This window comes from Salmo salar, chromosome 08, assembly GCF_965601325.2.
Source record: "Salmo salar chromosome 08, fSalSal1, whole genome shotgun sequence".
Classification (NCBI taxonomy): Eukaryota; Metazoa; Chordata; class Actinopteri; order Salmoniformes; family Salmonidae; genus Salmo; species Salmo salar.
This window is the reverse complement of record NC_138298.1, coordinates 16,712,409-16,731,897: the sequence shown is the minus strand read 5'-3', so window position 1 is coordinate 16,731,897 and position 19,489 is coordinate 16,712,409. Positions and strand designations below refer to the sequence as shown.

The following is a 19,489-nucleotide window of genomic DNA, read 5'->3' as shown; positions in this document are numbered from 1 at the left end:
CATGATGCATCTGCAAAAATCAACTATCATTCTGAAGACTAAGATGCCTAGTTTATGGCACTGTGTCTACATTTTAGCCAGAATGTTGTACATTTTTCGGATTAAGTCATTTTATACAATGTTACTTGAAAAAAACCTGGGACATCATATAAACTGCGACAGTTTAACCTTTACGTACCCAGATCCAGTTTTCCTTGCAAAAAATAAATAAATCAAGAGTGATAGGAATGCTCAAGGAGGCCCCCCAAAACATATTTCTGTGGGGTTTGGTTTGCATGACATAATCCCCGATGTTACATATAGGTAACAAACTTTCAAGTGGCTTTACTTATCTCAAAATTAATATTCTTCTTAGAAACTGTACTCAGGCGTCCCTGGACATTGTATACGCATTTTGAATGCATTGAATTTCAGAAACTCAACTTTTTGACAATGTACGAGACCATTAGGAGGAGTATTTGGGATTTTCAGCCCAAATCTGAGTGTAATTACGATTGGCCACCAGAGGGTGCCAAAAGTGTTTATGGGGATGTCTTCTTGAAGATAATGGTTTCCTTTTATGTATTAATCAAATACAGACACTTAACCAGGTGTTTAAAGACAATGTTACAGATATATAATATTGGGCTTTAAAGGGTTAATCCTGACGTATATTTCTTGGTCTGACAAGTGAAAATCAAAACTAATGTGCAGATCCCTTTTGTCAAGTCAGTCTACTAGCATGCTAGCAGATACCCAGTGATTTCCAGTCGTTGCACTAATGCTCGTTAGTATTGGCTTGTGAAACTACCTTTAACTTCCTTCATACTGGACACAGAGACATAAAAATGGCATCCACGAGTTCATCTGACTCTGGGGAAATAGATTAAGGGTCTCAGTGCCAAAAACCCGAAGTATCCCTTTGAGGTTATAAAACGGTCATAAATAATGCACTGTGCAAAATCATGTATTATAATGTGCATACTATGTACTAGTACATCAAAATAAATGAAAAAGTTGCAATAGTATGTTTCAATTTAGTAATTCAGTCATGCTTTTAAATTGTCCTGCTTTACCAACTATAGCTAGCTAAAGAAGTACAGCATGGAGTAGTTAAAGTGGGACAGTCTTTATAGGCTTTTCCAATGGAGGAAAGACATCCAGTTTACATTAGGGACCCCCTGTACTTTGGTTAGGCAGGGCTCTGGTTCTTGTTGTACTTGTTGTACTGGTATCCTATCATTTTTGGCACCAAGTAGAACTATCTCTGGATGAATTCTGAAAAAGTGAGACACTTTTTTCATATCCGGCTTCTGTCACCTCTTTCGATAGATTTCTGAAATCCTCAAGATGTTTCCTAATCCCACAAAATTGAATTTGTCATTGGGGTACAATTACGACTATCCCAGTTTATCTAACCTGCTGTCCTAGTTAACCAAATGCAAACTGAAAATATGGTTTTGGCTCAGTGTACACAAATGGATGTGTCATGCCTCCTGTGAATATGATATCAACATTTGTCATTTTTGTGTGATCAGAAAACATCTTGAGGATTTCAGAAATGTATCATGTGTTGGGCTAATATGTTGGATAGATGTCGAAAGAGGTTACAGAAGATGGAAATGCAAAAAGTGTCCCACTTATTATTAATTAATTAATTTATTTTATTTTTTAATTCATCCTAAATCATAAAAATGATATATTATTTGAAGTTGACATAAAACCATTATATTTATTACAGAAAAACACATTTCTCATTACTGTAAAAATGTTCCCGTAAAATCTCCAATCAGTTTATAAATAAAGTTTATTCACCCATAATGCATCAGTAGTTCCTATAGGGTGCAATCTGTCAAAATGTGATTCACACCTTGTGATTTAAGAGGCGTTGAGCCAGTAACCAAAAGGTTGCTGGTTTGAATCCCCAAACCGACTAGGTGACAAGTCTGTGCTTGAGCAAGGCACTTAACCCTAATTGCTCTGGATAAGAGCATCTGCTAAATGCCTAAACTGTAAACTGTTTATGACATATGATGCAATGTCAGGTAAAACCCGACCTGGTATTCGTGACTTTATGACCACAGGAAGATTTACAAGAAGGTTATGTTCCACATATTTACATATGTAACATGTCAAATATTATTAGACACAATTTGTAAGATCAGTGATCTATTGCACAACATAATTATATCCACTGATGCTGCAGACAACAGTTTTCTAGAAAGTACATCGGTGATAGAAAATGTCTTATGTTCAAAGACACATCATCACATGTACAGTCTTTCACATTGTGGTTAGTGAAGCTTATGTTAGGAACTGAGTCCTGCCAGTGATAAATTGACAGGTCTTAATCCTACATGGCTCCCTGTTAACAAGCAACTGAATAGACCACTTATCCTAAAAGAGATGGGGGTAAGTTGGAGAGGAATTGGTAGAGGGGAGATGGGGCAATGTTCCCTCTAATTGAGCAGTGAGCAAATTTCTGGTCTGGTGAGCGCAAACTTGAACATTGTGAAAATTCTGTGCAACGTCCGGCGCACGTTTACTGTGAACACTGAGGCTGTACCCGCTTTAAGTTACCATTTTAACAGATAGACTACTGTAATAGACTACTGTAGCTATTTGATCATAATGTAGGCCTACCAGAGTGGCCTACCATAAAAAACAGTGGAGAAAATGCATCCCATAACATTTTAACATGGAAATAGCAGTTCTATCTATCATTTAGTCTACATTAGCAGCCAATGTGAATCCTACTCCGAAAAACATGCAGGGCTTGACATTAAGTTCATCCAGTTGTCCTTCAGACAAGGAGGTGACTGAAAATGTTGTTGTGTTATTTGATGCAGGAAACCATTTTACAAAATCCAATGCATCATTACTCCCATACCATTATTACAAAGAATCAAACAAATTATGCTACCCTCTGCCTATTGGCTACTTAGTTTATTCAAGCCTGTCTCAAAATACAACACTGCCCCTTTAAGACAAAAAAAGCTCTTTACTTCACTCACTTTTCAAAGATTTCTAGAAATGCATAACTTTTGTGCTCTTGAATGAAGCAATCCCTCCCCCATTGCTGTCTACAAATAATCTATAACTGGGTTAATAACTCACGCATATGAACAAATGTGCACGTGGCTACATGTAGCTCTCGCTTTGATCTCAAAACAAGTGCATCTACCAATGACCGCTCATGCTGTAAACACAGTCCAGTTCAAAGTGAATGACACAGATCCATATATGGCAATGGTCAATTTGCATATAAGCCTACTGCAGCTCTGATTGGTTATGGTGCACCGGTCTGTGTAGAGTACGGGCCTGAGTCATGCCGGTCAATAAAACAAAATGCTACTCCGATGCATTCTGCCTACAACAAAATATCTTGCATAGTTAGTTTTGCATACTAAGTCTTGCATAGTTAGTTTTGTTTCGGTATGTTGCATTTAAAGTGGCTAATATTGTGTTGATTCGATCACAATTCCAACAGTAAAGGGAAACGTTGATTGTGTTAACTAACGGGGAAAACTCTAGAAAGTTGAGTGAAGTTCAATCTCGTGCTTCTCTGTATGGGCTGATATTTCTTCTGCACGGCAGTTTAGAGGAAACATTGGTGCTGGGGCGCAGAGAACAAAACCAGGTGCTGTCTCCATTCACTGGTGTTTGTGCCTTGAAAAATAAAAAAAAGAGGGCTATTTAGTACACATATCCAAAACATTAATGAACATCAAATATCATTAACTGAGACTACAGACTATATAATGTTGCAAATGTTTGCAACATTTTGACTAGCTTGACCTTGCTACCAAACTTTGTGGGACGCTTATGATTTTATTTCTCTGACAAAATTATGTTTGATCAAAAGTTGTACAGATCTTTAGTTTAGTTGGTTAGCTTGTCATTCGCCATGTTGAATTCACACTGAGTTTAGGGCTGTATCAATAAGAAGAAACTTGTGTCAACCTTACAGTTAACCAATCACAAACGAAGGTACGTAGACTTTGGTTCGGCTGGCCTTGAGAGAAAAAAAAAAGTGTGTGCCTGAACAGCCGACAAAACCCTAGCCGAACACCAAAACGAACAAAATGTGATAATATAAGAGCAAACTGTTCTGAACTGTTTCGGTTGGGAAGCGTGCAGCCACCTTAACAATGACTATATATTACATGACTCTTTCACAGACCTTCTCAAAAGGCATACCTAATTATCTGCTGGTGGATGATGGGCTCAAGATTCTATTCAAACTAGTTGGGTATGTTTAGGCTCAGAGCATTCACACCTAGCCCATTGGCTATTCTGTCTACCCCTCATACTACCGACTAGGTGATTTTGACCCTAGAGGCATATTTCTTATCATAGCCCAAAAGTGGTTTATTCAATGCTTCAAATGTTTCATGACTTTGTCAATCAACTTGTTCTTAGCAAATATAAATCATTGTTTAGTTTTTCTGTATCAATATGGAGTTTAAAAACAAATTTAGTCCTTTGGGGTAATTTTGACCCCAGTCAAAAACACTTAATTCCGCCTATAGTAATTTGATATACAGTACCAGTCAAAAGTTTGGACACACCTACTCATTCAAGGGTTTTTCTTTATTTTTTACTATTTTCTACATTGTAGAATAATAAGGAAGACATCAAAACTATGAAATAACACATATGGAATCTTGTAGTAACCAAAAAAATGTTAAACGAATCAAAATATATTTTAGATTTTAGATTCTTCAAAGTAGCTACCCTTTTACAGCTTTGCACACTCTTGGCATTCTCTCAACCAGCTTCACTTGGAATGCTTTTCCAACAGTCTTGAAGGAGTTCCCACATATGCTGAGCACTTGTTGACTGCGTTTCCTTCACTCTGCGGTCTAACTCATCCCAAACCAACTCAGTTGGGTTGAGGTCAGGGGATTGTGGAGGCCAGGTCACCTGATGCAGCACTCCATCACTCTCCTTCTTGGTCAAATAGCCCTTACACAGCCTGGAGATGTGTTGGGTCATTGTCCTGTTGAAAAACAAATGATAGTCCCACTAAGCCCAAACCAGATGGGATGGCTTATCGCTGCAGAATGCTGTGGTAGCCATGCTGATTTAAGTGTGCCTTGAATTCTAAATAAATCACAGACAGTGTCACCAGCAAAGCACCCCCACACCATCTCCTTCATGCTTCACGGTGGGAAACACATATGCGGAGAACGTCCGTTCACCTGCGTCTCACAAAGACACAGCGTTTGGAACCAAAACCTCAAATTTGGACTCATCAGCCCAAAAGGACAGATTTCCACTGGTCTAATGCCCATTGCTTGTGTTTCTTGCCCCAAGCAAGTCTCTCTTCTTCTCATTGGTGTGCTTTAGTAGTGTTTTCTTTGCATAAATTAGACCATGAAGGCCTGATTCGTGCAGTCTCCTCTGAACAGTTGATGTTGAGATGTGTCTGTTACTTGAACTCTGAAACATTTATTTGTGCTGCAATTTCGAGGCTGGTAACTCTAATGAACTTATCCTCTGCAGCAGAGGTAACTGGGACTTCCATTCCTGTGGAAGTCCTCATGAAAGCCTGTTTCATCATAGCGCTTAATGGATTTTGCGACTGCACTTGAAGAAACTTTCAAAGTTCTGGACATTTTCCGGATTAAGACATGAAGGTCAGTCAAAGTAATGATGGACAGTCGTTTCTCTTTGCTTATCTGAGCTGTTCTTTCCATAATAATGTATTTTATTTGTTAAATGTAACTTTCATTTAACTAGGCAAGTCAGTTAAGAACATATTCTTATTTACAATGAAGACCTAAAAGACTTGGTCTTTTACCAAATTGGGCTATCTTCTGTATACCACCCCTAACTTGTCACAACACAACTGGTTGTCTCAAACGCATTAAGGAAAGAAATAATACAAATTAACTTTTAACAAGGCACACCTGTTAATTGAAATGGATTCCAGGTGACTACCTCGTGAAGCTGGTTGAGAGAATGCCAAGAGTGTGCAAAGCTGTCATCAAGGCAAAGGGTGGCTACTTCTAAATATATTTTGATTAGTTTAACACTTTTTTGGTTACTACATGATTTAATATATGTGTTATTCTACAATGTAGAAAATAGTACAAATAAAGAAAAACCCTTGAATGGGTAGGTGTGTCCAAACTTTTGACTGGTAATGTATATGACCTTTATTTGAATCTAGTTCTCTCTGGATACATAATAAGTTATCCATACCACCAGAGGTGGAGGGGGAACTGTATCAGTGATTTTGACTAGATAGACAGATCATCTACAGAGATATATCTTCTTGTGTACTCGCCTATGGTTATAACTGGTTATAACTAGGTATGACTGTGTACAAAATCAAAATTACTAAATAAACTAAAGTAAAAAATAAAATAAAAAGTAACTTAATAAAATAACAATAGCGAGGCTATATACAAGGGGTTCCGGTACCAAGTCAATGTGCGGGGGTACAAGTTAGTTGAGCGTAATTTGTACATGTCGGTAGGGGTAAAGTGACTTTGCATAGATAATAAACAGCGACTAGCAGCAGTGTAAAAACAAAGGGGGGGGGGGGGGTTTAATGTAAATAGTCCGGGTGGCCATTTGATTAATTGTTCAGCAGTCTTATGGCTTGGGGGTAGAAGCTAGACTCCTAGACTTGGCGTTCCGGTACCGCTTGCCGTGCGGTAGCAGACAGAACATTCTATGACTTGGGTGACTGGAGTCTGACAATTTTTTGGGCCTTCCTCTGACACTGCTTAGTATATAGGTCCTGGATGGCAGGAAGCTTGGCCCCAGTGATGTACTGGGCCGTACACACTACCCTCTGTAGCGCCTTACGGTCAGATGCCGAGCAGTTGCCATACCAGGCGGTGATGCAACCGGTCAGGATGCTCTTGATGGTGCAGCTGTAGAACTTTTTGAGGATCTGGGGACCCAAATCTTTTCAGTCTCCTTAGGGGGAAAAGGTGTCTTCCCGACTGTCTTTTTGTGTTTGTACCAAGATAGTTTGTCGGTGATGTGGACACCAAGGACCTTGAAACTCTTGACCCGCTCCACTACAGCCCTGTCGATGTTAATGGGGGCCTGTTCGGCCCGCCTTTTCCTGTAGTCCATGATCAGTTCCTTTGTCTTGCTCACATTGAGGGAGAGGTTGTTGTCCTGGCACCACACTACCAGATCGCTGACCTCCTCCTTATAGGCTCTCATCGTTGTCTGTGATCAGGCCTATCGCTGTTGTGTCGTCAGCAAAATGAATGATGGTGTTGGAGTTGTGCTTGGCCACGCAGTCGTGGGTGAACAGGGATTACAGGAGGGGACTAAGCACGCACCCCTGTGGGGCCCCAGTGTTGAGGATCAGCATGGCAGATTTGTTGTTGCCTACCCTTACCACCTGGGGGGCAGCCCGTCAGGAAGTCAAGGATCCAGTTGCAGAGGGAGGTGTTTAGTCCCAGGGTCCTTAGCTTTGTGGGCACTATGGTGTAGAACCCTGAGCTGTAGTCAATGAACAGCATTCTCACATAGGTGTTCGTTTTGTCCAGGTAGGAAAGGACAGCGTGGAGTGCGATTGAGATTGCGTCATCTCTGGATCTGTTGGGGCGGTATGCGAATTGGAGTGGGTCTAGGGTTTCCGGGATGATGGTGTTGATGTGAGCCATGGCCAGCCTTTCAAAGCACTTCATGGCTACCGACATGAGTGCTACGGGGCGGTCACCTTCGCTTTTTTGGGCACAGGAACTATGATGGTCTGCTTGAAACATGTAGGTATTACAGACTTGGTCAGGGAGAGGTTGAAAAGGGAGAGGTTGAAAAGTTTAGTTGGTTAGCTTGTCTGCCTATAACCCTATTACAGGGGCTGAGTCACTGGCTTATTGGTGTTCTTCCATGCCGTCCCTAGGAGGGGTGCGTCACTTGAGTGGGTTGAGTCACTGACGTGGTCTTCCTGTCTGGGTTGGCGCCCCCCCTTGGGTTGTGCCGTGGCGGAGATCTTTGTGGGCTATACTCGGCCTTGTCTCAGGATGGTAAGTTGGTGGTTGAAGGTATCCCTCTAGTGGTGTGGGGGCTGTGCTTTGGAAAAGTGGGTGGGGTTATATCCTGCCTGTTTGGCCCTGTCCGGGGGTATCATCGGATGGGGCCACAGTGTCTCCTGACCCCTCCTGTCTCAGCCTCCAGTATTTATGCTGCAATAGTTTGTGTCGGGGGGCTAGGGTCAGTCTGTTATATCTGGAGTATTTCTCCTGTCTTATCCGGTGTCCTGTGTGAATTTAAGTATGCTCTCTCTAATTCTCTCTTTCTCTCTTTCTTTCTTTCTCTCTCTCGGAGGACCTGAGCCCTAGGACCATACCTCAGGACTACCTGGCATCATGACTCCTTGCTGTCCCCAGTCCACCTGGCCGTGCTGCTGCTCCAGTTTCAACTGTTCTGCCTGCGGCTATGGAACCCTGACCTGTTCACCGGATGTGCTACCTGTCCCAGACCTGCTGTTTTCAACTCTCTAGAGACAGCAGGAGCGGTAGAGATACTCTCAATGATCGGCTATGAAAAGCCAACTGACATTTACTCTCGAGGTGCTGACTTGTTGCACCCTCGACAACTACTGTGATTATTATTATTTGACCATGCTGGTCATTTATGAACATTTGAAGATCTTGGCCATGTTCTGTTATAATCTCCACCCGGCACAGCCAGAAGAGGACTGGCCACCCCTCATAGCCTGGTTCCTCTCTAGGTTTCTTCCTAGGTTTTGGCCTTTCTAGGGAGTTTTTCCTAGCCACCGTGCTTCTACACCTGCATTGCTTGCTGTTTGGGGTTTTAGGCTGGGTTTCTGTACAGCACTTTGAGATATCAGCTGATGTACGAAGGGCTATATAAATAAATTTGATTTGATTTGAAAATGTCAGTGAAGACATTTGCCAGTTGGTCCGTGCATGTTTTGAGTACACGTCTTGGTAATCCGTCTGGCCACGCGGCTTTGTGAATATTGACCTGTTCAAAGGTCTTGCTCACAGCGGCTATGGAGAGCATGATCACACAGTCATCCGTAACAGCTGGTGCATGCATGCTTCAGTGTTGCTAGCCTCCACGCGAGCATAAAAGGCATTTAGCCCGTCTGGTAGGCTCGCGTCACTGAGCAGCTTGCGGCTGGGTTTCCCTTTGTAGTCCGTATTTGTTTTCAAGCCCTGCCACATCCAATGAGCATCAGAGCCAGTGTATTAGGATTCAATCTTAGTCCTGTATTGACGCTTTGCCTGCTTGTTGGTTCGTCTTAGGGCATAGCTGGATTTCTTATAAGCATCCGGATTAGTGTCCCGCTCCTTGAAAGCGGCAGCTCTAGCCTTTAGCTCGGTGCGGATGTTGCCTGTAATCCATGGCTTCTGGTTGGGATTTGTACGTACGGTTACTGTGGGGACGACGTTGTCGATGCACTTATAGATGAAGCCGGTGACAGGTGGTATACTCCTCAATGCCATTGGATGAATCCCGAAACATATTCCAGTCTGTGTTAGCAAAACAGTCCTGTAGAGAAGCATCCTGCTTTATCACTAGAGGGTAGAGGGGGACCTGTATCAGTGATGATAGACAGATCAGCTGCAGAGATATAGCTCCTCAAGTACTTGTCTATGGTTATAACGGGTTATAACTAGGTATGACTGTGAACAAAATCAAAATGACCTGACATATACGGTTAGTTCCAGTCAAAACAGCTGATAAAAGTCTGTCAGTGCTATGGATACTTGGTAGAACTGTAATACAGAAACCATCTACCCCTCTGAATGTACACATAGTGCTGTATTGGTGTGTATTCTCAGAAAAATAGTTCTTATACTGTAAATGCAGAATTTCTATAATATCCTCCAATATTCTATATGTGCAACTTAATATGGTATTTGGGTTGCGATAACATTTGGTTTGAACTGACACTGAGGATTTGAGCATGCTTTTTGAAGCATCCTGGCATTGGCTCCACCACTCCCATTGTTTCACTAACAGCGATGCTAATGCTGGCTGTGGGATAAGTAAATAAATAAAACTAAGCCATATTTTTGGTCATTCTCTCTCAGGATCAATGGATGAATCAGTTTTTATCAATAAAATTAAGTATATTTAAAATGTTGGTCTGACCCCCATTTAATTGGCAGTAGTTTTTAACCACAAATATGACCAAATGTATATTTACTTCAAAATTCAAAAAACGAAATAATAATACCATCAAATACAATCGAATGATGGTATATCAGATGTTTTTGTACTAACGTGGATTGTATTTTGGAAAAAATATGCACATTATTTATGGAAAATGTTATATTTTATTTTTTTACCGAATATGCACATTAAACTTGTATTTAGTTAAAAATAAGTATTTTTTAATTAATTTTTTCAAATAGGTGTTTCAAAAATGTATTGAATACTTATCTAATATACTTATATTAGTTAGAGATGCACAATATATTGGTGAGCATATCAGAATCAGCCGATATTAGCTAAAAATGCCAACATCGGCATCGGGCCCGATGTCTAGTTTAACGCCGATGTGCAAAAACGATGTCAAAGCTGACATGCATACCTATATAACGTAAGTAGATGACGTAATGACGCCACCAAAAATACAGCGATACACAGAACAAAAGCAGAAAAATACTAAGCGCACACTTCCAACAACTAAACAAATTCAAGTCGAGCAGTCATTTGAAAGAGTAAGAATATTTCAGCGAGACAACTCAAAGGCGAAATCCATTAACGACAAGATAATGGAATTCATTGCACTTGACAATCAACCGTTCTCTGTCGTGGATGATGTTGGCTTTCGCCGACTGGTCGAGCCCCGGTACACACTATTTTTCAGATGCTGCCCTACCGGAGTTACACAGTATTGTTTAAATGTACATCTATGAGCTACTTGCTATGGGCGTCAGTCGTGCTATTAGCTCCACAACTGACATTTGGACCAGCAATGTCAGCCCCATGAGCATGTCTAGTCTGACAGCACAGTGGGTCGACGAGGATTTCGTACTGAGGAAAGCCGTATTGCATGCTCAAGAATGTGCCGGTCCTCATACCGCTGCTGCCATTTGAGAACATGTTTCAAATATGAACACACTAGCTAGCTCCATTCGAACAACTGACTCAAGAAATAAGCTCATCAACTGCGCCTGCAGCAGATGTGATACCCTCTGTCATGGCATTGAAACGCCTGCTCAACAAAACTGCCGACACAGACCGTGGGGTTAAAACTTACAAAGGTACTCGAGGCTTTGAACAAGCGAGTCGTTGGCATTATCTCTGAGCCTCTTTACGATGTCGCCACCATGCTCGATGCTAGGTACAAAGACCGCTACTTCGATGCAGACAAGAAACAGGGTTTACGTGAAATGTTACAGACACAGCTGGACAAGATGGAAACGGACACAGTGACAGTGCGCACCGAGGAAGAGAGGCCACGAACAGACAGAGCTGAAACTTCATTGCTTGACATGTATGATGAAATCCTGGTTGAGAATGAAACGACTGAACAAATGAACAATGAAACAGCACAGCAAGTAAGTGAAAGAAATTGGTTTTGATGATGTTTTACTGGTAATGCGGAAATATGTAAATGCAAACAAAATACCTTTTTGGTCAGTGTGGTGTGGTGTGTGTAACCTTTAGTTAACTAGGCAATTCAGTTAAGAACAAATTCTTATTTACAATGACGGCCTACCCTGGGCCAAACCTGGACGACGCTGGGCCAATTATGCGGGACTCCGAATCACGGCCGGATGTGATACAGACTGGATTCAAACCAGGGACTGTAGCGACACCTCTTGCACTGAGATGCAGTGCCTTAGACTGCTGCGTCCATGTGTGTGTTAACTATTTAATTGTACTAGAATGCTTAAAAAATATTGGTTATCGGTATTGTTTTTGGGGCAAGGAAAATATCGGATATCGGTGCATCTCTAATATTAGTGTTTTATTTTTCATTAATGTTGAAAAATATATATAATTTTTTGTCCACTTTGACATTGCGCATGTTGGATCTCTTCCACTGATCCATCCACGACTATAGCAACACATCAACAATACATAGGCCTATATCCAGCTATATCCCTCTTATTACAAATGAGACTCATTATAAATGGGAGTTGAGTGGTACAGAATAAAAGTGCAATTTAGCTGACAAATGCATGTCGTAAGGGATAATAATATTGGCCCCTGGCTGTCAGTCGGGTGGTAAGGGTAGGCAACAACATATCTGCCACACTGATCATCTACAAACTATCAACACACCAAGAAAGTCGTGAAAAGGGCACGACAACGCCTTTTCCCCCTCAGGAGACTGAAAAGATTTGGCACGGGTCCCCAGATCCTCAAAAGGTTTTACAGCTGCACCATCAAGATCATCCTGACAGGTTGCATCACCGCCTGGTATGGCAACTGCTCAGCATCAGACCGTAAGGTGCTACAGAGGGTAGTGCGTACAGCCCAGTACATCACTGGGCCAAGCTTCCTGCCATTCAGGACATATATACTAGGCGGTGTCAGTGGAAGGCCCAAAAAATTGTCAAAGACTCCAGTTACCCAAGTCATAGACTATTCTCTCTGTCACCGTATGGCAATAAAGGAGCGGTAAAGGAGCGCCAAGTCTAGATCCAAAAGGCTCCTTAACAGCTTCTACCCCCAAGCCATAAGACTGCTGAACAATTCATCAAATGGCCACCCGGACTATTTGCATTGACATCCCCCCCTTTGTTTTTACACTGCTGCTACTCGCTGTTTATTATCTATGCATAGTCACTTTACCCCTACCTACATCCTACATGTACAAATTACTTTGACTAACCTGTACCCCCGCACATTGACTTGGTACTAATCTGCAGGCAGGCTTTCACTGCTCTCTGTATCTCAGGACAGAACACATCACAAGAAACAGACTTCATTATGCTCAAACTAGACAGAACTGAATATTATGTTACTATTATCTCTGTCCTCACTTCTAGGGACTGGAACTACACAAAAGTACCTGCCCTATCCAGAATAGCCTACTCTCTCACTTTGACAGCGGGGGTGGTTATCCTTTCACCCTCCTCAATTGCTGTTAGCTAGCTACCTACAAATGCATTTGGAGTTTGTTTTTTACAATGACAAATACAACAAAATAGATAGCTAATATGAAGTTAGGTAGCTGGTGATATTTAATTCAGCTAGCTAGCTATACAGTATGTAAAGTTGGCTAGATAGATAGATAGCTACGTTAGCAGCTCATTTGAGTTAGCCTACACTGTAGCTGGTTAGCTAAAAACAAAATGTTTAAATAATATTTTCGAAATGCAGTTACTTGAATAGGTTCTGCTAGCCATGTGGACGATTGGAAACAGGGCAGCAAAGTTTGTCTGTCACCAGAGCGGTTTAGAGCATATTACTATTTACCTGTGAATAAATTCATGAAATGGAGAACTATTTAAACTATTTAATAACCAGACCTTTATACAAACGTACTATGCTGAATTCTTGACACCCAATCGAACGTGCTGCTATATGCTGCGGGCACACCCACAAGCGTTTGCTGCTACTCGTCTTTATTCCAGGGAGGGGAGGATAAGGGAAGGGGGGACAAAGAAGGGGAGGGGGGACGGTTTACAGGGAGTCTTCTGTGTGGGGAACGACCAATGGATGAGTTTCCCTGTGGATCCTGCTTTTTGTTACACATCCATGGGCTTATCAACACTTAAGATAACCATTTTATCATCAATAAAACATTCCTTTCTGAAAAACAAATGTCAATGCTAGCTATTCTCTCATGGAATTTGAAACGGATACATTTTCCTATCAAACGGTCCAGCTGTCTTGATATTCTAGCAAGAAACCATATTGATATAGCAACGCTCCAAGAAACACACCTGCTCTATAAGGATGCACATAGAATGCAGAACCATTTGTACAAACTGTCTGCTTTTTCTTCAGCCCCAAACAAATCTAAAGATCTAATCATAATGATACATAAGAAACTCAAAAGTCACCATCTTGGGTAAAGACCCAGACTTAAGAAGGCAGAATCACTTTCCATAAACGTATCCATAATGGAAAGAAACAATTTATTAATGTGTACACTCCCCCCCCCCCCCAAAAAAATATTAATGTGTACACTCCAAATTCATATGATCTAACGTTTTTTCATTGCCTGAACAGCATATTGTTAGAAATAACTGAATTCCATCTGGTTATCCTACATTCTGTGATCAATTTGAAATGAATGAATAATGATCAATACAAATTCACTTGGTGACCCCCGATTCTATGGGATGCCATCAAAGGTTTTATAAAAAAAATGATGTAACTGCATTTGCATCTGGGTGAATAAATCACAATGAAAGAAAACATTAGAATTGGAAATGTTAACTGCATTAGAGCGTTCTCAACACAAACTATTTTCAGACCAGGTAGCTATTACTATTTCCAAAGTCAAAACAGAACTTAATTTATTGATGAAAGTGGGTTTGTTAAAAATCGTTCATCCTCGGATAACCTCCGTCGACTACTACAGAGCCTTCAGAAAGTATTCACACCCCTTGACTTATTCCACATTTTGTTGTTACAGCCTGAATTAAAAATTTATAATAATTTAGATTTTTAATCACAGATTTTGTATCCTACACACAATACCCAATAATGTCAAAGTGGAATTATGTTATTTGACATTTTTACATCTTAATTAAACATGAAAAGCTGAAATGTCTTGGGTCAATAAGTATTCAACCCCTTTGTTATGGCAATCCTAAATAACTTCAGGAGTAAAAATGGGCTTAACAAGTCACATAATAAGTTGCATGGACTCACTCTGTGTGCAATAATGGTGTTTAACATGATTTCTCAATGACTACCCCATTTCTGTACCCCACACATACAATTATCTGTAAGGTCCCTCAGTCAAACAGTGAATTTCAAGCACAGATTCACTGGGCATTCCCAAAACATATCTATATAGATCCCGACTGATCTAAGAGGGCAACCGTTTACAAAGATTATCACCAGAGAGTTATCTGGAAGCAGAGATATGGCGTATCAAAACATTTGTGAATACATTTTAAATGAATCACCTGGTGAGATGTTTTTTTTGATGAGAAAACATTGTTCCATATCACCTTCCAGTTCAACTGTTCTCCAAAACCTATTAGTTCTCTGTTCCAGATGGAAGTGACCGCAGGTGAACACTTGTCGATCGAGTTAAGTTTAGAGTAGAGAGTGGAGACCAGCCCAACAGATTTGGGAGTATTCAAAAGAGTCTCAACTAGGGGATGGGTGGCAATAAGGGAATCGGCTAATTGGTATTTCAGATCAAAGTATTAATATGAGGCAAATGTATAGCCGTTGTTTCTGGGTTAGAAAATATCCTAAAACAACAGTTTGCTGTCTAAATATTTGCCTGTCATATTCATCTTTTGATCTGAAATACAAATTCCATGAGTAAACAGCAAGTATTACCAACTTTACCACACTGTTCCAATATTTATGCCACTAACTACACTGTACAAGCAGTATTTAGTTAACATAAATCTCACCTTTATGGTGTTATATTATGTTAAGCTTGTATGTGGTCCCATGTGGCTCAGTTGGTAGAGCATGGTGTTTGCAACGCCAGGGTTGTGGGTTCGATTCCCACGAGGGACCAGTACGGGAAAGAAATGTATGCATTCACTACTGTAAGTTGCTCTGGATAAGAGCGTCTGCTAAATGACTAAAATGTAAATGTAAATGTAATCCCAGGGTACTCCGTAGGCTTTGAAAGCCAAGCGGAGCATAAGGAGAAAAAAAAATTAAGTCCCTGGGAGATTATATGATTCTTTGAAGTCTTGAAAAGTTTGAAGACCTGAATTGTCAAAGACATCACTGAGGATGAAAATATTTTTACTAGACCATTGAGGAAAAACAAAGGGTTTTGAGCCCGATAAAATTAGGTTATTGTCCATAATGGAGAATGGCTGTGAAAAGGGAATGAGATCATGAGATGTCTGTTGGCCTGTCTCCACACTTTAACTGCATTAGCAATTATTGGACCCATTCGAAGACGTATAGATTTTTGTATACAGCCAGAGAATAAGAGGTATTGTAGCCTAATGGGTTTTATTAATCTATGGGTATTTTCTGTTGAAAACAATTACCAATTGTCTTTAATGCAGGGGTTGATCTAAATGTCAGAATCTCTCAAGTGGAATGGTTACTTTCTATGTTATAGAATGGAATGGTTTTTCTGCTGGTGTATCCTGAGGTAGCAGCTCTCCGAGAACCTCTTTCCGCAGTGCGTACAGGTGAACGACCTTTCTTCCGTGTGGGCCTTCAGGTGCATCTTCAGCTGGTGCTGGCGGGAAAACCTCTTCTCACACTGGGGGCAGCTGTAGGGTTTCTCCCCTGTGTGGACCCTCTGGTGCCTCTTCAGGTTGCAAGCCTGGGCGAAGCGCATGTGACACTGAGTACAGCTGAAGGGTTTCACCCCTGTGTGGATCCTCTGATGGATTTCCACCTTCTGGGAGCAGCTGAAGCCTTTGTTACAGAACATGCAGGGGAACGGTTTGTCTTTATTATTGCCCGATGTGGCTCCCCCGCCCTGCGTCTTGGCACTTTGGTCTTTTGAGTTCAATACCTGATCGAAAAGGACAGAGCCATGTGAATCAAAAGGCCCCAATGATGTGGACACTGGGTCACGGTCCCTGAACACATGTAAAGGGGAGTGAGTGTCGACATTTAGATTTGTCTCTAAGCTTCCCCTGTAATCTAAGAAATCTCTGCCATGTGACTGTCCGTCTCCTAGGTGATTATCTGCATTCCATGTAGGAGGAGCATCGCCCTCCACTTTCACAGTCACCTCATCTACCACTATAACCTCCCCTTTCTTGTCTAGGCACCCTTCAGAGTATACACTACTACTGTACCGGTTCCAGTCCCCTCTAGACAGATCAGTCTGTGTCTCTAAACCCAAGGATATGTTGCCAGGGTCCATCTCTGTAGAGTAAGAACAAGACAGATCATCAATGCCAGTGTAGAATGCATCACCATCTCCTGGGGAATTAACCGTCCTCTGGCTCTGGTGAACTCCTGGTAAGTACTCTGAGCTGGGAGCAGGAGGACAGCCCAGTGGCCCCAGCCCCAGTCTCTCTGGGTCTGATCTGTGGTCAGATCCTGTGTATAAGAGCCTCTGTGTTACAGTTAAAGTCTCTGACTTGAGGACGTCGTTCAGCGTTCCACTGACCTCCGTGATGATGCGTCGGGTCCTGGCCTGGGGCGCAGTGGCAGTGGCAAGGTCCTCCGTGACTAAAGGGGGTGCCACTCCAGCCGCTGCTCCAGTCTGGACGTCTCTGTTGTGTCTAGGGTCCTCTCCTTCATTCCTCTCCTGCTTGACCCCAGGACCTGCAGCATCTGCATTTGCAGACTGACAAGCAGAGAGGAGGTTATTACCGGTACTTGAGTTGAATTGGAAAACAATATCGTAGAGAAGTCTCACAAGCTCCCCTATGGCAGATAAATAAGGATGTACATGTAAGCAAATTAATAGCTGAGGGGAGTCTTTCTGAAATAAACGGGTCACATTTTATGTACAGTCATTTTTTTATGTTACACTGTGACACTAACCTCTATCACAATAACATGCTGGGTTGAGGTTCCACTCCCCTCATCTATAGCTATGGGTTGGTCATCTCTCCACGCGTTGTGTCCCGCTGGCTTCACAAAGCTCTTAAGGCCTCCAGTGAGATGTCCTTCACCTAAGAAAGTAATTGGGGCAAAAGGGGTGGTTAAGTTGGGTACTTTCAATGCTCAACACTATATTGTACACTTGACACTGTCTACAATTGGCAAAGTAACATTTCTCATAACTTCTTGATATACTATTGATTGATTGATTGATTGATTGATTGATTGATTGATTGATTATGTTCCATGCATCACATTCTTTTTATTGCGTATGATAATAGGACATTCAGTAAATCAAGAATCTGGTTAGAATATTATGTCTTTGTGCAAGAATAATTTGTTCTTAATTTACCTGCCTGGTAAAATAAAGGTAAAATAAATAAAACACCAAATTAATGAGGGAAAGTATTGTATTCTATCTAAAAACTGATCAAGACTCAATTCTGGGTAACACATCTGAACACATGCGCAGACGGGAACGGGGCGACAGGCCCCGCAGTCTCTGCCTTCTACAAAATGTACCTCTTGCCATTCCTCTGTATCGGTCAAGGATCTTGACACTACTGGGACGACTTGCGACGACGTGCTGTCGCAATGTTCTCTCTGCGCGCTCCCGTGCCACCTTCAATTCCAGTAGTTGTAGTTTCCTCCGCAATCCCCTGTTTTCTTTCTGGCTTTGAGTTATTTCCAAACGAAACACTGCATAGTCGTCGTCTACGAGTTTACAGATCTCTGCCACTGCTGCATTCGCTAGCACCTCCATAATGGAGGCCATTTGATTGTGAAAAACCATACAGTTATCCATTGTTAGCTAACTATACCTAGATAACATACATCAACCAAGTCCTGTCTCCAATGCGTATGTGATGCTGTTAAGTTAATTAGTCATATTTTGAGATACATCGTGTTAATAAACATCTAAATAACAGTAATAAAAAAAACTAACGTAGAAATTGTTTTTGGTCATTGCTAACTTCCGTTTACACTGAAGAGAAAGGACGTTTTGGGCGTCATAGCTCATAGGGTGTGGCTAAATGAACAGGATACGAGTGCTGTTCTATGAACTACGGTAATGCTACATCAAACCAACGAGTCATGATTTGTCGTTGCTATGAGGAATCCTTGGGACGTCGGCCGCCCTACCCTTACCCATTTTAATTTTCAACTTCAATGAGGAAGGGACGTCCCAAAGACTGCAGATAGCAATGACCATTCATGATCATTTTCTTTGAAGCCAGCGCAGCCTTGTTTAGAACAATTACCGTAAATTATCTAAAAATTATGGCTCGCTCTATCCCATCGGTGGCAAGGACAGAAACCTACAGGTTTCAAGGAAGCCAACGAAACTAAGACCAATTTAAATTTTAAATAATAAACAAGCAAATAAAAGTAAACATATCAAACGGACAGCACCATTCCTCATTAACAGATTTGATCACCGTAGTAATGGAACAGGTACCACCGTTAAAAGGTGTTATAAAAAGAGGGGGACATTTCTTATGAATAGAACATAGGCAAAAACAAATTCGGATTAATTTAGTGTTACACTTCAATGACAGAGTTTTGGCTATGCCAGCACACCAAACAACAAGTCTGTGTATCATGTGAGAATGTAAGCGTGCCTTGAGCCCTATACTACATGGTTTGAGAAGTTAGCGAGGTAACTTTGGTCAACTCTTGAGTTCCATTCGGGATAACCGGTACAACGAAAGTGGCTCACCTTTTAGCCAGGTACATTTCCATGGAAACGACTCCTTCAGAATTAACCTGTTCCCGGGCGGGCTAACTCCATTTACCATGAATGAAGTGTCTGAGCTGCGAGTTGAGCACCAATTAACTTTTATTTCCAACCTCTCACAAAGATTGC

The 19,489-nt window shown here is 41.4% G+C and overlaps 1 protein-coding gene across 1 annotated transcript; it reads right to left on the bottom strand.

Moving 5' to 3' along the window:
* Positions 1 to 14,014: 14,014 nt before the first annotated feature.
* On the bottom strand, positions 14,015 to 18,635 carry LOC123723690 (uncharacterized). Its single transcript, XM_014209221.3, has 3 exons — positions 18,145 to 18,635; positions 17,563 to 17,693; positions 14,015 to 17,362 (listed from the first exon to the last, which is right to left on the bottom strand). The coding sequence occupies exons 1-3, from the start codon at positions 18,425 to 18,427 to the stop codon at positions 16,166 to 16,168; spliced, it is 1,611 nt and encodes a 536-aa protein (XP_014064696.2). The 5' UTR covers positions 18,428 to 18,635; the 3' UTR covers positions 14,015 to 16,165.
* Positions 18,636 to 19,489: the final 854 nt, after the last annotated feature.

Bases quoted from the DNA above. Each gene is read 5' to 3' on its own strand.
- LOC123723690 (XM_014209221.3), bottom strand. From the start codon at position 18,427: ATGGATAACTGTATGGTTTTTCACAATCAAATGGCCTCCATTATGGAG. The intron at 17,694-18,144 runs GTACATTTTGTA...TTACTTTCTTAG, and splicing joins ATACAGAGGAATGGCAAGAG to GTGAAGGACATCTCACTGGA. The intron at 17,363-17,562 runs GTTAGTGTCACA...TCTGCTTGTCAG, and splicing joins AGCATGTTATTGTGATAGAG to TCTGCAAATGCAGATGCTGC.